Genomic DNA, 19,499 nt, shown 5'->3' on the forward strand with positions numbered 1-19,499 from the left:
GTAAGTTCATGTTAAAGTTGAGGCATTGTTGCATTTGGTTGAAGGGAGGAGGGAATTTGGTGCCGCGGAGATCCCAGGCATTTGAGCTCAGCGTGTCTAGGCGCCTGTGCTTGGTCCTCACCGTGCCCCTGACCAACGTTCCCTTCTCTTTGCAGCTGTGGCCCCATCAGTGTGAAAACTGAACCCATGGAAGATTCTGGTGGGTACCATGATGCTTTTAGAATCAAGTATTGGCCGAGCGAGGTAGCTCATGCCTGTAACCCCAGCACTTTGGGAGGTCGAACCAGGCAGACCACTTGAGGTCAGGAGATCAGCCTGGTCAACATGGTGAAACCCCATCTCTACTAAAATACAAAAATTAGCTGGGCATGGTGGTGCGTGCCTGTAATCCCAGCTACTCGGGAGGCTGAGACAGGAGAATCACTTGAACCTGGGAGGCCGAGGCTGCAGTGAGTTGAGATGGTGCCCACCGCATTCCAGCCTGGGTGAGAGAGCGAGACTCTGTCTCAAAAACAGCAAACAAGGCCAGGCACGGTGGATCACGCCTGTAATCCCAACATTTTGGAAGACTGAGGCGGGTGGATCGCTTGAGCTCAGGAGTTCAAGACCAGCCTGGCCAACATGGTGAAACCCCGTCTCTACTAAAATACAAAAAATTAACCAGGCATAGTGGTGTGTGCCTGTAGTCCCAGCTACTCGGGAGGCTGAGGCATAAGAATTGCTTGAGCCCAGGAGGTGGAGGTTGCAGTGAGCCGAGATCACGCCACTGCACTCCAGCCTGGGCTATAGCGTGAGACTTTCTCAAAAACAAAACAAAACAGAACCAAGAATCTATATAGCAGGTTATCATTTGATGCCTTTTTGTTTTGTTTTGTTTTACCAAATAAATAAATCAAGACCAGGGTACTAATTAACCTCAGTGGAACCTCATTTGCAGAAGAGCCATATTTGACTCAAATATCTAGAAAGCAGAGCCTTGGTGGGGCCTGGGGGCTCAAGCCTGTAATCCCAACAGTTTGGGAGGCCGAGGCAGATGAACTGCTTGAGCCAGGAGTTTGAGACCATCTGGGGCAACATGGCAAGACTTCATCTCTGCAAAAATGTCAGCAACAGTGGTGCACACCTGTAATCCCAGCTACTCCGGAGGCTGAGGTGGGAGTATTGCTTAAGCCCAGGAGGTTGAGTCTGCAGTGAGCCAAAATGGTGCCACTGCACCCCAGCCTGGGTGACGGAAAAAGAATTTGTCTCAAAACAGGAAAAAAAAAAGTAGAGACAGAGCCTTCTAATTCAGTAAGTACGGGGGACTAAGATGTTATTAAATAGACGTATTTGTGGACAATTTTTTTTTTTTTTTTGAGACAGTCTTGCTTTGTCACCTGGGCTGGAGTGCAGTGGCGTGATCTTGGCTCACTGAAACCTCTGCCTCCCGGGTTCAAAGGATTCTCCTGTCTCAGCCTCCCAAGTAGCTGGGATTACAGGCATGTGCCACCACACCCAGCAAATTTTTGTATTTTTAGTAGAGACAGGGTTTTACCGTGATGGCCAGGCTGTTCTCCAACTCTTGACCTCAGGTGATCCGCCCACCTTGGCCTCTGAAAGTGCTGTGATTACTGGCATGAGCCACCTCGCCTGGCCCAAAATATTATTTTAATTATATTTGAATTAGAACCTGAATTTGAAATGAATGAAAAGTTTTGAATCTGAATTTAGAATTATTACTTCACAAATGGAGCAGTGTTTTCAGTTTTGGACGTACTTTACTGCATTTTTGGACTCTTCTGTCATTTCTAAATGTTTTACAATATAAGTACATTACTATGACAATGTATACGTGGAAAAAAATCCCTCTTCCATGGATGAGAGGACCCCCATTCTTGCTTCTCCCCACTCCTTAATAAAAGAAAACCAGCACGGCCAGGCGTGGTGGCTCATGCCTGTAATCCAGCACTTTGAGAGGCTGAGGTGGCCGGATCACTAGGGGTCAGAATTTCAAGACCAGCCTAGCCAACATGGAGAAAACCCATCTCTACTAAGAATACAAAAAAATTAGCTGGGCGTAGTGTTGCATGTCTGTAATCCCAGCACCTTGGGAGGCTGAGGCAGGAGAATCAGTTGAACCGGGAGGCGTAAGTTGCAGCAAGCCAAGATCGAGCCACTCTACTCCAGTCTGGGCAACAGAGAGGGGCTTCATCTCAAAAAAAAAAAAAAAGAAGAAGGAAAAAAACAGCATTATTTAGAGGAAAAATGTTAACAGGTTCAGATTAAAAAAAAAAAAAAAAAAACTTAGGCCAGGCGCAGACTCACACCTGTAATCCCAGCACTTTGGGAGGCCGAGGCGGGCAGATCACTTGATGTCAGGAGTTCAAGACCAGCCTGACCAACATGGCAGAACCCCGTCTCCACTAAAAATACAAAAAATTAGCTGGGCATGGTGGCGGGTGCCTGTAATCCCAGGTACTCAGGAGGCTGAGGCACAGGAATCGCTGAACCCAGGAGGCGGAGTTTGTAGTGAGCCGAGATCATGCCACTGCACTCCAGCCTGGGTAACAGGAGCAAAACTCCGTCTCAAAAAAAAAAAAAAAAACAATAACGACAACAACAACAAAAACATTTAAACCCAAATGTTTAATCAAAGGATGGGAAAATTCTGCAAGCGTTAAAAGTGAAAGGGTTCACGCCTGTAATCCCAGCCCTTGGGGAGGCTGAAGCAGGAGGATCACTTGAGCCCAGGAATTTGAGACCAGCCCAGGCAACAGAGCAAGACCCTGTCTCTACAAAAAATATTTAAAAATAAAAAATCAGCCAGAGATGGTGGTGTGCACTCATACCCCTAGCTACTTGGGAGGCTGAGATTGGCAGATCATCTGAGCCCAGGAGATAAAGGCTGGTGTGAGCCATGATTGTACCACTGCACTCCAGCCTGTGTGACAGAGCAAGACCCTGGCTCCAAAAAATAATCATAATCCAAAAGAAAAACAATATTCTGTGTTAAGAAACAAAGATCTGGCTGACACCTGTAATGCCAGCACTTTGGGAGGTGGAGGTGGGCAGATCACCTGAGATCAGGAGTTCGAGACCAGTCTAGCCAACATGGTGAAACACTGTCTGTCGTAAAAATACAAAAATTAGCCAGGCACGGTGGCGCATGCCTGTCATCCTAGCTACTTGGGAGGCTGAGGCAGAAGAATTGCTTGAACCCAGGGAGGCGGAATGTTGCAGTGAGCCAAGACTATGCGATCGCACTCCAGCCTGGGCGACAGTGAAACTCCTACTCAGAGAAAAAAAAAAAGTTGTAGAGAAAGGAAAACTAGAGCCTTTAGCGTGAGTAAAATGAAGTAAGGACAGCAGTGTCTGTAAGACAGCGAAGGCGTGGTTTATGCTCCACAGCTCCTGGGAATCCTTGGGAGGGTCCAGGGACAGTGATGGGCCTCCTCGGCCCAGATCCTCTGTCACACCCAAGGGTCTTTTCACCACAACTGTGGGTGCACATGTCCCTTCCATTCCCATTGCAAACAGGTGCTTACTAGAAGCTCCAGCTTCAGATGAGAGTCTGAACACAAGATGGTGCTTCTCCCCTGCAGTGGTTCTAGGTCAAACCAAGATAAGTTGATGGAAAGAAACAGGTGCAGTATTTCAGCTCAGCACAATTCAGCTGTGAGTACAGGTCAGCTGTGGAATCTTAATCTCGTTTCTGACATGACAGGCCTCAAACTCTTGCCCACTTAATTTTAGTCTTGGATGTTTTCAGAGCTCAGATATGTTCTGCCTGTCTTACCTGGTCACAGAGAATTTTTAAAAACCTGAAGCCACAAGCTCCTCGTACAAACTGGGTAGATGAGGCCAGGCGCGGTGGCTGACGCCTGTAATCCCAGCAATTTGGGAGGCCAAGGTGGGTGGATCACCTGAGGTCAGGAGTTCGAGACCAGCCTGGCCAACATGGTGAAACCTTGTGTCTACTAAAAACACAAAAATTAGCTGGGTGTGGTGGCGTTCACCTGTAATCTCAGCTACTTGGAAGGCTGAGGTGGCATGGGCTTGTGGTCTCAGCCACTTGGGATGCCGAGGCAGGAGGATCACTTCAACCTGGGAGGCAGATGTTGCAGTGAGCCAAGACCATGCCACTACACTCCAGCCTGGGCGACAGAATGAGACTCTGTCTAAAAAAAACCAAAGACTGTATGTGCCAGTTCCGGCTCCATAACAAGAACATTCACATTATTTCCTATAAATGCATATAGATATTTAGCCACCTTGAAGGGAAAAGTCTCCCAAAACTAGGGCTAGAAGCAGGTCTAAGCTCTCTGGTTCCAAGAAGACCTAGACCCTTCTTCATTATGTCTTCCTTCATCCTCATCTCCCTCCATCCCTTTTTTTTTTTTTGAGACCAAGTCACTCTGTCACTCAGGCTAGAGTGGAGTGGCTCAGTCTCAGCTCACTGCAGCCTCTGCCTCCTGGCTCATGCAATTCTCCTGCCTCAGCCTCCCACGTAGCTGAGACTACAGACACATACCACCACTCCTGGCTAATTTTTGTATTTTTGGTAGAGATAGGGTTTCACCATATTGGCCAGGCTGGTCTCGAACTCCCGACCTCAAGTGATCTGCCTGCCTCAGCCTCCCAAAGAGCTGGGATTGCAGGTGTGAGCCACTGCGCCTGGCCCCCTCCTTCCTTCTTTCCTTTTCTGTTGATTTTACAATTGATATTATTTTTATATCAATATGCATAAATACATAAATGTATGTTTTCTATGTGTATATTTATAGTATTTCTATTTTTGTATCAAGAGGTCAAATTTGTTCATAGTGAATGGACTTCAAGATCTTTTGCTGATTGTAATGTGGCTGTATTAACTTATATCAGCTAGTCACGTTTCTCTGTGGGCAAGCTTAACCTAACATACAATTTTATAATTTCCATTGCACCCCAAGGCATTTCCCTGAAAGCAGAAGCTGTCTCAGTCAAGAACGAATCAGAAGATCCTAATTACTATCAATATAACATGCAAGGTAATACTGTTTTGTAACACGTTTCTTCCCCAAAAGTTATCCGGGATGGGAGGTTTTAATTACTACCTGTCTAAAATACAGGCAAACACCTGCGTTTGTTTACCTAGGATCTAACACATTGCCGTTTAGAGTGAATAATCCTACAGTTATTAACTATGTTTTATTTAGCCTAAATCCATGTACTCTTTTGTTTTTTATAGAGATGAAGTGCTACTTTGTTGCCCAGGCTGGCCTCTAACTCCTGGGCTCAAGTAGTCCTCCAGCCTTGGCCTCCAGAAGTGCTGAGATTACAGGCATGAGCCACCATGCCTGGCCTAAATCCATATACTCTCTTTCTTTTTTGAGTCAGAATCTCACTCAGTTGTGAGACCTCCACCACCACCTGCAGAGGTCTGCCCGCAGACCCTGCCTCAGCGACGGATGAACGCATACACTCTCACACCTATTTCAGTGATTCAAGTGGGCTGGAGGTGGCCATCAGCTGCTTTCAGACGGCAAACGCAGCCAACCCACCAAGACAAGACCCCTGTCCACCCTCACATTTATTCAGGATGGATTTAATAGCAGAGGTTCTAACTGAAACACTTGTGGATGATTAACATGGTTAAAAGAGGGGGTTTACGAATGATAAAAGCCTTTGGTTCTGGGGCCCAGAGAAAACACCATTAATGGGTAATTGCCCTTTGGCCTCCCCCTAAGAGGGACATCAGCACAAAGTTTACATGAGGAAACAGAGTCGAGACAAAGGGATGTGGGGTAAACAGACGTACCTGGGAAAGCCTCTTATCCTCTCTTTTTCCTATGCTAATGTAATGAACCCACCGCCTTCAGCCTGTCCCAGTAAAACCTTTCGGCCTTCCAAAAGGTTTGAGACTAATCTATAACTTCCCCTAATATTTCCCTAATACTTTGCCAGCCACACCGAGTGAATCTCAACACTGCTGTCCAAGCTGGAGGTCAGTGCTGCTGTTTCCACTCACTGCAACCTCCGCCTCCTGGGCTCAGGTGATCCTTGTGCCTCAGCCTCCTGAGTAGCTGGGATTACAGGCCTGCACCACGACACCTAGCTAATTTTGTATTTTTAGTAGAGACGGGGCTTCACCATGTTAGCCAGGTTGGTCTTGAACTCGTGGCCTCAAGTGATCCTCCTGCCTTGGCCTCCCAGTGCTGGGTTACAGGTGCCCACCTAAGTCCATATACTCTTACACGTGTGAATGTAAAGGTACTTCAGGATGCATTTTGCTTGGGTTTGTTTATTGAATACTATTTTATGTGCTCCAACCTACTTCGCCCTTATTCTTCTCCTGGTGGCCAGCCCTTCCCCTCTGTTACTGTGAAAATATTAAAAGTTAAAAGAGGTGGAGCTTAGAGTCAAGAAATTCAAATCCTTGTACTGATAACAGTAGCTTCACTGACACCAGAGGAGCTCGGCGAGCAGCAGCAGATGATTCCTGCCACGTGTACCCACTTCAGACGTGGCTGGGTCCTCCACCCAGAGGCCCAGAATCCGGCCTGACCCCAGCATGTTCTTGGTTTTCGTTTTTGTTTTTTTTAGATAAAGTCTGGCTCTGTCACCAGGCTGGAGTGCAGTGGCACAATCTCAGCTCACTGCAACCTTTGCCTCCTGGGCTCAAGCCATCCATCCTCCCACCTCAGCCTCCTGAGAAGCTGAGACCACAGGAGCACACCACTATGCTTGGCTAATTTTTTTGTTTTTTGGTTTTTGTTTCAGAGACAGGGTTTCACCATGTTGCCCAGGCTGGTTTCAAACTCGTGAGCTCAAACAATCCGCCTGCCTCAGCCTCCCAAAGTGCTAAGGTGTGAGCTACTGCATCCGGCCTCTGCAGACTTCTAACGAGATTCCACCCCTCTATTTGGGCACAGAGTCTCAATTCCTGCTGGGTGAGGTGGCTCATGCTTGTAAATCCCACCACTTTGGGAGGCCAAGGTGGGAAGTTCAAGACCACCCTAGGAAAGATGGGAAAACCCCTTCTCTACTAAAAATACAAAACTTACCTGGGCATGGTGATGGGCACCTGTAATCCCAACTACTCGGGAGGCTGAGGCAGGAGGATCGCTTGAACCCGGGAGGTGGAGGTTGCAGTGAACTGAGATCACGCCACTGCACTCCAGCCTGGCAACAGAGTGAGACCCTGCCTCAAAAACAGACAAACAAACAGAAACCAGTTCATAGCGGAATCTGAGTGTGCATGTCTGCACGTCACCGTGAGGGGAAACACACATGGAAAGCAGAAATGAAATGTGCGCGTGAATTTTTTTTCTGTTGCTGACAGACAAGTGTTGATTAGTAATTTTATAGTACAGTTACTGATAATAAAACGCCGAATTTATTTGGATTTAGTCTTTTACTTAGCAAATAAAATATACGCTATATTCCACCACCACCCCTTTTTTTTCACTTAAAGAATCTTGGGGCTGGAGGCAGTGGCTTCAGCCTGAAATTGTAACACTTTGGGAGGCCAACGCAGGAGAGGCCAGGAGTTCAAGAGGAGCTTGGACAACATAGCGAGACCCTGTCTCTACAAAAATGTTAAAACTATCAGAATGTGGTGGCATGTGGCTGTAGTTCCAGCTCATGTGGAGGCTGGGGTGGGAGGATCACTTGAGCCCAGGAGTATGAAGCTGCAGTGAGCCATGATCACACCACTGCACTTCAGCTTGGGTGACAGAGTGAGACCCTGTCTCAAAAAAAAAACAGTCTGGGCACGGTGGCTCACACCTATAATCCCAGCACTTTGGGAGGCCAAGGCAGGCAAATTACAAGGTCAGGAGTTCAAGACCAGCCTGGCTAACATGGTGAAACCCTATCTCTCCTAAAAATACAAAAATTAGCTAGAAGTGGTGGCGGGCACCTCTAATCCCAGCTGCTCGGGAGGCTGAGGCAGGAGAATTGCTTGAACCAGAGAGAGAGAGGTTGCAGTGAGCTGAGATCGAACCACTGCACTCCAGTCTGAGTGACAGAGCAAGATTCTGTCTCCAAGAAGAAAAATACTGGGGAAAATAAAACATAAGTCTTTTATTTTATTTATTCTTTTTTTGAGACAGAGCATTGTTCTTGTCGCCTAGGCTGGAGTGCAGTGGTGCAATCTCAGATCACTGCAACTTCTGCCTTCTGGGTTCAAATGATTCTCCTGCCTCAGCCTTCTGAGCAGCTGGGATTACAGGTGTGCAGTCCACACCTGGCTAATTTTTGTATGATTAGTAAAGACGGGGTTTCTCCATGTTGGCCAAGCTAGTCTTGAACTCCTGACCTCAGGTGATCCACTCACCTCGGCCTCCCAGAGTGCTAGAATTACAGGCATGAGCCACCACACCTGACCCATAAGACTTTTAAAAAGAAGTCAGAAATTGTCACAACTGTCATGATTTTGCACCACCTAATGAAACAGTGCGTCTTGGCAAGAGTTGTCAGTGGCCATTAAAACCATTTTATAGAAGACTGATGGGGACTTTATCATGTACGGACCTGACTGACGGTTCCTGAACTCACTGGTCACTGGTTGCCATCACAAAGACAGGTGACCAGACATATGTGTCTCCTGACGGGACCCAGCAGGAAGTATACTACACCAACTTTGTAAGGATTCTTCCAAAAAATAAAAATAAAATCAAACCCAGCCAGGTGTAGTGTCTCATTCCTGTAATCCCAGCACTTTGGGGGGCCAATGCAGCAGGATCACTTGAGCCCAGGGTTTCAAAACCAGCCTGGTAAACATGGTGAGACCCCGTCTTTACAAAAAATACAAAAACTAGCCGGACATGGTGGCACAGGCCTGTAGCCCCAGCTACTTGGGAGGCTGAGGAGGGAAGATCGCTTGAGCTTGGGAGGTCAAGGCTGCAGTGAGCTGTGATCACACCACTGCACTCCAGCCTGGGTGCCGGAGTGAGACTGTGTCTCAAAAAAAAAAAAAAAAAAATTCAGACCTAAGTCTGACCCAGCCTTTAGCTCTGACCAGCAATGTTTAGAAGGTGCAGGGAATACAGACACACATGAAAACACCATCACAAGGGCGCAATCGATAAAATCCAGAATGTGAGAAGCTCAGAGAAATGAACTGGTTTTGGTGGTTTTTTGTTTGTTTGTTAGTTTGTTTGTTTTGAGACGGAGTCTTGCACTGTGGCCCAGGCTGGAGTGCAGTGACGCGATCTCGGCTCACTGCAACCTCCACCTCCCAGGTTCAAGTGATTCTCCTGCCGCAGCCTCAAGAATGGCTGAGATTATAGGCGTGAGCCACCACGCCAGGCTAATTTTTGTATTTTTTGTAGAGAAGGGGTCTCACCATGTTGCCCAGGCTGGTCCCAAACTCCTGACCTCAGGTGATGGTGACCTGCCTGCCTTGGCCTCCCAAAGTGCTGGGATTACAGGCATAAGCCACCATGCCCGGCCAAGGAGGGGATTTCTATTCATAAAAATATCAACATTGGCTGGGCACAGTGGCTCATGCCTGTAATCCCAGCACTTTGGGAGGCCAAGGTGGGCAGATTCTGAGGTCAGGAGTTCAAGACCAGCCTGACGAATATGGTGAAACCCAGTCTCTACAAAAAATACAAAAATTAGCTGGGCGTGGTAGCATGCACCTATAGTCCCAGCTACTCAGCAGTCTGAGGCAGGAGAATCGCTTAAACCCAGGAGGCAGAGGTTGCAGTGAGGCAAGATCGTGCCACTGCACTCCAGCCTGGGCGACAGAGTGAGACTCCATCTCAAAAGAAAAAAAATCAATGTTATGAAACACAAAAACAGACTATGGAACTCTTCCTGATTAAAGGAGATTTAAAAGACACAACAATTAGAAAAACTACCTGGCCGTAAACTGAATCCTGTACTGAAAAGAGTAACGCTCTAAAGGACATTTGGGTCGGCTGAGAAAACGGGCATACCCATGATAAAATGCATCAACGCGTTGTCTCATGGCTACACGTCCTGGTTTTTAAAGCTTTGCTGTGATGGTATGAAGGACTGTCCCTATTCTTAGGAAATAGTCACTGAAGTATTTAGAGATCAAGGACTGTGACGTATGTAACTTTCCCTCAAATGGTTCAGGAAGAATATGAAAAAGTTTGTATATATACACCCATATAGAGGTCCGATGGAGGGGAGAGGGAGGGAGGAAGGGAAAGAAATGCCACTGATCAAGGGAATGGGGTAAAATGTTAACACTGTGGCCAGGCTCGGTGGCTCACACCTATAATCTCAGCACTTTGGGAGGCCGAGGTGGGTAGATCACGAGATCAGGAGTTCGAGGCCAGCCTGGCCAACATGGTGAAACCCCGTCGCTACTAAAAAGACAAAAATTAGCCAGGCGTTTGGCAGGCGCCTGTAATCCCAGCTACTCAGGAGGCTGAGGTGGAAGAATCACTTGAACCCGGGAGGCGGAGGTTGCAGTGAGCCGAGACTGCACCACTGTGCTTCAGCCTGGCAACAGAGCAAGACTCCATCTCAAAAAAAAAAAAAAATATTACCCGAGTATGGTGGCATGTGCCTGTAGTCCCAGCTACCCAGGAAGCTGAGGTGGGAAACTCTTTTGAGGCCAGGAGAGGAAGGTTGCAGTGAGCCAAGATCACGCCAGTGCATCCTAACCTGGGTGACACAGTGAGACCCTGCCTAAAATAAATAAAGTTTGAGGTAACTGGGGAAATTTGAACAATGACCAGATATCAGATGGGGACGAAGAACTATTGTTCATGTTGGGGGTAATCATGATATCGAGGAAGAGAGGCCTTATGTCTTTTCCGTTCTACGGTATTACCTCGTGGAATTCTATGACCGCTGGAACTTCACATAACCAGTGGGCATGGGGGTGTGGTGGGTACAGATGAAACAGGGTTATGGCCAGGCACCATGGCTCACGCCTGTAATCCCAGCACTTTGGGAGGCCAAGGCGGGCGGATCACAAGCTCAGGAGTTGGAGACCAGCCTGGCCATTATGGTGAAACTCCGTCTCTACTAAAAATATAAAAATTACCCAGGCGGGGTCCAAAGTGGCTCCAGCCGGATGTCGTGGCGCTTGCGAAGGCGAGGTCATGAGTTCAAGGCTCACACTGATTGGCAAAAAAAAAAAAAAAAAAAAAATTAGCCAGGCATGGTGGTGGGCGCCTGTAATCCCTGCTACTGGGGAGGCTGAGGCAGAAGAATGGCTTGAACCCAGGAGGCAGAGGTTGCACTGAACTGAGATGGTGCCACACTGCACTCCAGCCTGGACAACAGAGCTAGACTCTGTCTCAAAAAAAAAAACAAAACAAAACAGGGTTACATGGATTGGTAGTCATGGGGGCATCACTGTATGATCTTTGTACTTTGGTATGTTTCAAATTTTCCAAAATAAAATTTAAAAAGTAAAAGGATCATTTGTTTGAGGTTTATTTATTTACTTACTTATATTTTTTTGAGACGAGTCTCACTCTGTCGCCCAGGCTGGAGTGCAGTGGCGCAATCTCAGCTCGCTGCCACCTCTGCCTCCTGGGTTCAAGTGATTCTCCTGCCTCAGTCTCCTGAGTATCTGGGATTGCAGGTGCCTGCCACCACGCCCAGCTAATTTTTGCATTTTTAGTAGAGACAGGATTTTACCATGTTGGCCAGGCTGGTATCGAACTGCTGACCTCAGGTGATCTGTGTGCCTCTACCTCTCAAAGTACCGGGATTACAGGTGTGAGCCGCTGCACCTGGCCAATTTTATTTCAAAGGGTAGAAGTATTTCATGTGTAATCCTGCGTGGGTCTTGAATTGTTTGCATTGTATTCAATGATTTCTTTTTTCATTTTTGTATTTCTCCTTATTTTCCTTTCAGGAAGCCACCCTTCTTCCACAGGCAGTGAAGTAATAGAAATGGAATTACCAACGGAAGGTTAGAAAAATGCAGCCTTTTCTCTCTTTTTAAAAAAAGTTTATAGTATTTTACAAAAACATATTCTTTTTTTTTTTTTTTTTTCTTGAGACGGAGTCTCGCTCTATCGCCCAGGCTGGAGTACAGTGGCGCAATCTCAGCTCACTACGACCTCCGTCTCCCAGGTTCAAGTGATTCTCCTACCTCAGCCTCCCGAGTAGCTGGGACTACAGGCATGCACCACCACGCCCAGCTAATTTTCATATTTTTAGAAGAGACGGGGTTTTACCGTGTTGGCCAGGCTGGTCTTGAACTCCTGACCTCAAGTGATCCATCCACTTCTGCCTCCCAAAATGCTAGGGTTACAGGCATAAGCCACCGTGCCTAGCTGAAAGTTTATAGTATTTTACAGAAAACATACTCTTTTATACATGTAAGTTGGAAGAGAAAGAAGGTGACTTCCTGACATGCCTGCCTTCTCAGAAAACTATGAATAGCTGAGTTCTTGTCCTAAGACGTAGTATTAAGTGCCTTATTACTTCTCGTACTCCTGATCTGTGAGTGATGCTTCTTCGAGCCCCTGGAAGCGGAAGTTAACCTCGCACGGGTGCTGTTTGTGCTGTGCCTTTTACACGGCATGACAGAACTTTTTTGGTCAGAGTCGAATAGTATTTTAGGAAATTCTTGAATTAGAAGTAAAATTTGATAATACTTCCCTCCATTCATATATAAATCTTGAGCATCAATATAAATCTTGAGAACGGAGCCTAAATTCCTAACGAGGTTTATTTATGTCCAAGATAAAATTAATTTTAAAAAAGGCCAGGGTGTGGTGGTTTATGCCTGTAATCCCAGCACTTTGGGAGGCCGAGGTGGGTGGATCACCTGAGGTCAGGAGTTCAAGACCAGCCCGGGCAACTTAGTGAAACCCGTCTCTACTAAAAATATACAACTTACCTGGGTGTGGTGGCAGGTGCCTGTCCCATCTACTCAGGAGGCTGAGGCAGAAGAATTGCTTCAACCTAGGAGGCGGAGGTTGCAGTGAGCTGAGATCATGACACTCCACTCCAGCCTGGGTGACAGAGTGAGACTGTCTCAAAATAATAATAATAATAATTAATAAAAAAGATTTCCTGTCCAAGGTCGGGCACAGTGGTGCATGCCTATAATCCCAGTGCTTTGGGAGGTCGAGGTGGGTGGATCACGAGGTCAAGAGAGCAAGACCATCCTGGCCAAGATGGTGAAACCCTGTCTGTACTAAAAGTACAGCAATTAGCCAGGCATGGTGGCAAGCGTCTGTAATCCCAGCTACTCGGGAGGCTGAGGCAGGAGAATCGCTTGAACCCGGGAGGTGGAGGTTGCAGTGAGCCGAGATCAAGCCACTGCACTCCAGAGAGAGACTCTGTCTCAAAAAAAAAAGGAAAGATTTCCTGTCCAAACCTAGAGGCATGGGACATCTTTGTCTATGTACAGGCATTGTGATCTTACTTCTAGCTGTGTATCTGCCGTAGACAGAGAGTAACACAGGTACTACCTGAAATGCTTCTGGTTTTTTTTTGAAACAGTCCTGCCATATTGCCCAGTCTAGAGGGTGGTATGTCGCAATCTCAGCTCACTGCAGCCTCCACCTCCCAGGTTGAAGCGATTCTCCTGCCTCAGCCTCCTGAGTAGCTGGGATTACAAACATGCACCACCCCGCCAGGCTAATTTTTGTATTTTCAGTAGAGACAGGGTTTCACCATGTTGCCCAGGCTTCTCTTCAACTCCTGGCCTCAAGTGATCCACCCACCTGAGCCTCCCAAAGTGCTGGGATTACAGGCCCGAGCCACCGTGCCCACCCCAATTACTGTTTACTATCCTATTATTATTGCTTATAAAATTAGTATCATATATGAAATATATTTAAAATGCCAGGATAAGCTACTTTTTTTGGTACGGGAGCAGTAATTTGTTGGAATATGAGGAGACTACTTCATAACGAATGTCATTTTAGAAATTTTTTTTTTCAAGATTCCGCTCCGCTGGTTCCTTCAGAAGAACCAGATGAGGACCCTGAAGCCAAGGGGAAAATCGAAGGTTAGTTGCCAAAAGCCCCGGTGACAAGTATGGTTTTCATTCTTCCTAACGGAATGAATTATGGGGAAGATGGCCGAGTGCGGCGGGTCACGCCTGTAATCCCAGCACTTTGGGAGGCCAAGGCGGGTGTATGGCTTGAGCCCAGGAGTTCGAGACCAGCCTGGGAAATATAGTAAAACACTGTCTGTACTAAAAACACAAAAATTAGCTGGGCATGGTGGCACATATCTGTAGTGCCAGCTACTCGGGAGGCTGAGGCAGGAGGATCACATGGACCTGGGAGGCAGAAGTTGCAGTGAGCCAAGACCTCACCATTGCACTCCAGCCTGAGCGAGAGAGCGAGACTCTATCTCAAAAAAAAAAAACAAAGCCAGATTCGGTGAATCCCACCTGTAATCCCAGCACTTTGGGAGTCTGAGGGGGATGGATCACAAGGTCTGGAGTTCAAGACAAGCCCGGCCAACATGGTGAAACCCTGTCTTAACTAAAAATACAAAAATTGGCTGGGCATGGTGGCACGGGCCTGTAGTCTCAGCTACTCGGGAGGCTGAGGCGGAAGAATCACTTGAACCCGGGAGGTGGAGGTTGCAGTGAGCCGAGATAGGGTCACTGCACTCCAGCCTGGGCGACAGAGTGAGACTCCATCTCAAAAAAAAAGAAAAATAGCCAGGCACGGTGGCTCATGCCTGTAATCCAGCACTTTGGGAGGCTGAGGTAGGTAGATCACCTAACGTCAGGAGTTCAAGACCAGCCTGGCCAACATGGTGAAACCCTGTCTCTACTAAAAATACAAAACTTCAGCCAGGCGTGGTAGCAGATGCCTATAATCCCAGCTACTCAGGAGGCTGAGGCAGGAGAATCGCTTGAACCCGGGAGGCGGATGTTGCAGTGAGCCGAGGTTGCACCATTGCACTCCAGCCTGGGCAACAAGAGCGAAACTCTCTCAAAAAAAAAAAAAAAATTTGTGGGGAAGAGCTTGACATCCCTAATGTGTGTTTATATAACTAGAGCAGCCCATATTCCCAATAGGGCCCAGTGCTTTGGGGTGTTGTAGACAACTTAATTAAGATGTGCAAAAATATTAGAAAGAAAAGGGAAATAATAACCAGGCACGATGAGGCATGCTTATAATCCCAGCACTTAGCGAGGCCAAGGCAAGAAGATCATTTGAACCCAGGAGTTCTAGATCAGCTTGGGCAACATAGTGAGACTCCATCTCTGCAAAAAATAAATTAAAAAAAATTAGGCAAGGCGCAGTGGCTACACCTGTAATCCCAGCACTTTGGGAGGCTGAGGTGGGCAGATCAGTTGAACCCAGGAGTTCGAGACCAGCCTGGGCATGGTGAAACCCTATCTCTACTAAAAATACAGAAAATTAACAGGGCACAGTGAGACATACCTGTAGTCCTAGCTATTCGGGAGGCTGAGGTGAGACAACCACCTGAGCCCAGGGAAGTTGAGGCTGCAGTGAGCCATGATTGTGCCACAGTACTCCAGCCTGGGTGATGGCAGTGAGATCCTGTCTGAAAACAAACTAACAAAAATATTAGCCAGGCATGGTGGCACACACCTTTAGTCCCAGCTACTTGGGAGGCTGAGGCAGGAGGATGGCTTGAGCCCAGGATTTCAAGGCTGCAATTGTTGGGGTCTGGCACGTCTGCCAGGGGACTACCGACCTGCAGGAGTCCCCGAGACCGCCAACGTAGACGTCTCATTCAACCAGAGGGAGAGAGTGTGCAGAAGTGAAAGAATAAAGGAAAGCGGAGTCTGGAGGGCTGGCTTAGGCTATGTCCAAGCAGCAATTTTATTTTTGCAATACGTTTCATTATATACTTTTCTGAAGTCAAAGTTGTTTACGCCAGATCAACGTACTTAAGTTACAGTAAGCAAGTTACGCCCAGTAAGTAAGTTAAGTCCAGTAAGTAGGTTACGCCCAGTAAGTAGGTTACTTCCAGTAAGTCGGTTACTTCCATAAGTAGGTTATGCCCAATAGGTCAAGGTAAGTAAGTTACAGTCACGCCCAGTAAGTTACGATAAGTAAGTTACAGTTACACCCAGTAAGTTAACGATAAGTAAGTGACCAAGTGTAAATACTTAAGTTAATATTTTACAATGAAGGTAACAAGGGTCCAAAATGAACACAATCAAGCAATAAACCATAAGGAGCCGAAAGTGGACACAATGCCTTCCAAGTCCTCATATCCATAAAGTAATGTCTGTTAATTATTTAGAATAATATAGTCCCTCTCTCGGTTCCTGCTTTCCCTCAGCTCAACTCCCCCAACCGGGGATCTGTGTCCAGGCTCAAGCTCACCGTATGGCGAGGCCCATTTCCTAGGGGCCTCACATGGGAGCGATCCCCACATGCAATGAGCTGTGATTATGCCCCTGCCCTCCAGCCTGGGCAACAGAGCAAGACCCCCACCTCTAAAAATAAAAATTAAAAGAAAAATTTTTTTAAGTCTTGCATATCAGCACTGACCCACAACTGGGCCTCATCTGTGCTGTGTTCAAGTGAGGAAAGAATGAACAATCAAGCAATCAAGCTTGATTGTCAAGGGTACATAAAGGGGGAGAATGGAAAGGAAAGGATGATTCCCTCAGACATAGCCCCTTTCCTGCTGGAGCAGACAGACAGATGGCAAAAGTAATTGCTCAGGCCTGCAGCCGGAGTTTAAGTGCAAGTATCTAAAAGAAGTGAAGTTGAAGGTGTGATTTGAGGCCAGTGCAGTGGCTCACACCTGTAATCCCAGCACTTTGGGAGGCCCAGATGGGTGGATCCCTTGAGGCCATGAGTTCGAGACTAGCCTGGCCAACATGGCAAAAACCTATCTCTACTAAAAATACAAAAATTAGGGCTGGCCACAGTGGCTCACACCTATAATCCCAGCACTTTGGGAGGCTGAGGCAGGTGAATCACTTGAGAACAGGAGTTTGAGACCAGCATGACCAACATGGTGAAACCCCGTCTCTACTAAAAAAATGCAAATATTAGCTGGGTGTGGTGGTGGGCGCCTGTAATCCCAGCTACTGAGGAGGCTGCAGCACAAGAATCACTTGAACCTGGGAAGTGGAGGTTGCAGTGAGCTGAGATCACGTCACTGCACTCCAGCCTGGGCAATACAGTGAGACTCAGTCTGAAAAAAAAAAAAAAATTAGCCAGGTGATGCAAGCCTGTGGTCCCAGCTACTCAGGAGGCTGAGGTGGGAGAATCACTTGACCATGGGAGGTTGAGGCTGCACTGAGCTAGAACCACACCACGGCACTCCAACCTAGACTACGGAGTAAGACCCTGTCTCAAAAAAAAAAAAAAAAAAAAAAATTCAGTCTGGGTTTCTGATGAAAGCAGCACTTAGACAGGTTTAAAGGAGAATTGGCCTAAATCTTTGTAAATTCTAAACTTCAACTTCTGTTTTAAGGAAGCACAAATTCATCCAGCGTTACCAGTTCTGCGGCAGGTGTCGAAGACCTTAACATCGTTCAGGTGACGGTTCCAGGTATGGACTCATGTTCTATTTTTCCTTTTGTGATTGTTTTTTGACATAGGGCAGTCTCTTAGACCTGTTATTTTTATTCAGTTCACCCTGGCAACTAAGAAGTGACAGTTCAGGAATATCAAATATGCTGCAGGTTGCTATACACCAAACATCTGGCTCGTATCAGACATTGTTAATCAGATATTTAGCTTCTCCTGGCCAAGCCCGGGCATTACCTGGAAAATGCATCTCAGAGCAGGCAGCGCAGAGCACCAGCTATGGCTGAATTGGAATTGGCCACAGAGGTGAAATGTTTTTGATGCCCGCCATTAAGTAATCTTCTTCTATATGTGTATGTAAAATATATCTGGAAGGATACAAGAGAATCTAATAACATAGTTCCTGCAGGGAGGGAAACTGACAGCTGAGCTAGGGATGGGAGAGAGACATTTGAGATGTTTCTGTATATTACTCCTCGTGAATGTTGAGCCATATGATTGCTTTAGTTATTCAAAAGTAAATAAAGTTTTAAAGTATTGAAAAGTATCTAAAAAATAAAAACACAAAAAGGGGCAGGCATGGTGGTACATGGGTGTAATCTCAGCGCTTTATGAGGCTGAGGCAGGAGGATCACTTGAGCCCAGGTGTTTGAGACCAGCCTGCACAACACAGGGAGACCCTGTCTCTAAAAAACAAAAGAAAAGAAAAATAGGCCAGGTGCGGTGGCTCACACCTTTAATCCCAGCACTTTGGGACGCTGAGGTGGGTAGATCACCTGAGGTGAGGAGTTCGAGACCAGCCTGGCCAACATGGTGAAACCCTGTCTCTACTAAAAATACAAAAATTAGCCAGGCGTGCTAACATACCTGTAATCCCAGCTACTTGGGAGTCTGAGGCAGGAGAATCACTTGAACCCGGGAGTCAGAGTGTGCAGTGAGCCAAGATTGTGCCATTGCACTCCAACCTGGGTGACAAGAGCAAAATCAGTCTCAGAAAAAAAGAAGTAACAGAAACATATACCTTACCTTCTAATCCTAGTACCTCTTACTCCTTTTACTTGTCATATTTCGTTGGCTAAGATCTCTATTTTCAGGTTGAAAAGTGGTGGTGAGAGTAAATATCCTTGTCTTGTATGATACCGAAAATATGCCCTAAAAGTCAAATTCTCTGTCATCTATAATGCCTTCCATTTCCAAATTTCCAAAATGCTTAATTATTGCTAAAAGTAAACTGAATAGCAATCCAGGTAAAACGCTTTGTCGAGTGCAAACCGGCATTTCCTCCAGCAGCTTTCTTAGGAGAAAATACATGAATAACCCTGGTTTATTTGTGATTTTTAGATAATGAGAAAGAAAGATTATCAAGCATGGAAAAGATTAAACAGCTAAGAGAACAGGTTAATGACCTCTTTAGCCGAAAATTCGGTAAGTTTCTGTATCTTTTTATATCCAGAATTCATACACTTGAAATACTTCTTTTTAAAAGAATATTTGGCCGGGCGCAGTGGCTCACGTCTGTAATCACAGCACTTGAGGAGGCCGAGGCTAAAGAATCACTTGAGCCCAGGAGTTCAAGACCAGCCTGGGGAACAAAGCAGCACCCCAGATCTATGAAAGAAAAAAAAAATAACAGTTTATAAGAAATTGATCTTGGCTGGGTGCGGTGGCTTACGCTTGTAATCCCAGCACTTTGGAAGGCAGAGGTGGGCAGATCACCTGAGGTCAGGAGTTTGAGACCAGCCTGGCCAACATGGCAAAACCCCATCTCTACTAAAAATACAAACAATTAGCCAGTTGTGGTGGTGCACGCCTGTAATCCCAGCTACTCAGGAGGTTGAGGCACGAGAATTACTTGAAACTGGGAGGCGGGAGATTGCAGTGAGCCGAGATTGCACCGTTGTACTCCAACCTGGGTGACAGAACGAGACTGTCTCAAAAAAAAAAAAAAAAAGAAATTGATCTTTTTGTGAAAGAGCTATGATAAAAGTTAGTCAGTGAATCTTTTTACAGAAGAGCTTCTGCGTAGTAGCACTGCCTACAGTAATAACAATAGCTATCTTTGTTTGCCTGAGTGCTTACCTTGGCTCTTATTTTCTGTGC

General features: G+C 46.5%; 1 protein-coding gene across 6 annotated transcripts in view; it reads left to right on the top strand.

The window, feature by feature from the left end:
• The window catches only part of LOC100394080 (general transcription factor II-I repeat domain-containing protein 2B), a 52,995-nt gene that overhangs the window by 21,860 nt on the left and 11,636 nt on the right, over positions 1-19,499 (top strand). For 4 of the 6 annotated variants that reach the window (XR_008477608.2, XM_035279643.3, XM_054247348.2 and 1 more), the window contains exons 8-13: positions 156-199; positions 4,929-5,006; positions 11,813-11,869; positions 13,859-13,924; positions 17,344-17,421; positions 18,741-18,824. Coding sequence is in view for 5 of the 6 variants with exons in the window: in XM_035279643.3 (XP_035135534.2) it covers positions 156-199; positions 4,929-5,006; positions 11,813-11,869; positions 13,859-13,924; positions 17,344-17,421; positions 18,741-18,824 (407 nt within the window). In the remaining variant the exon portion in view is untranslated. The remainder of the gene's footprint in view (positions 1-155; positions 200-4,928; positions 5,007-11,812; positions 11,870-13,858; positions 13,925-17,343; positions 17,422-18,740; positions 18,825-19,499) is intronic. The other 2 variants (XM_035279650.3, XM_035279641.3) reach the window with 1 other exon arrangement.

This window comes from Callithrix jacchus, chromosome 2, assembly GCF_049354715.1.
Source record: "Callithrix jacchus isolate 240 chromosome 2, calJac240_pri, whole genome shotgun sequence".
Lineage (NCBI taxonomy): Eukaryota > Metazoa > Chordata > Mammalia > Primates > Cebidae > Callithrix > Callithrix jacchus.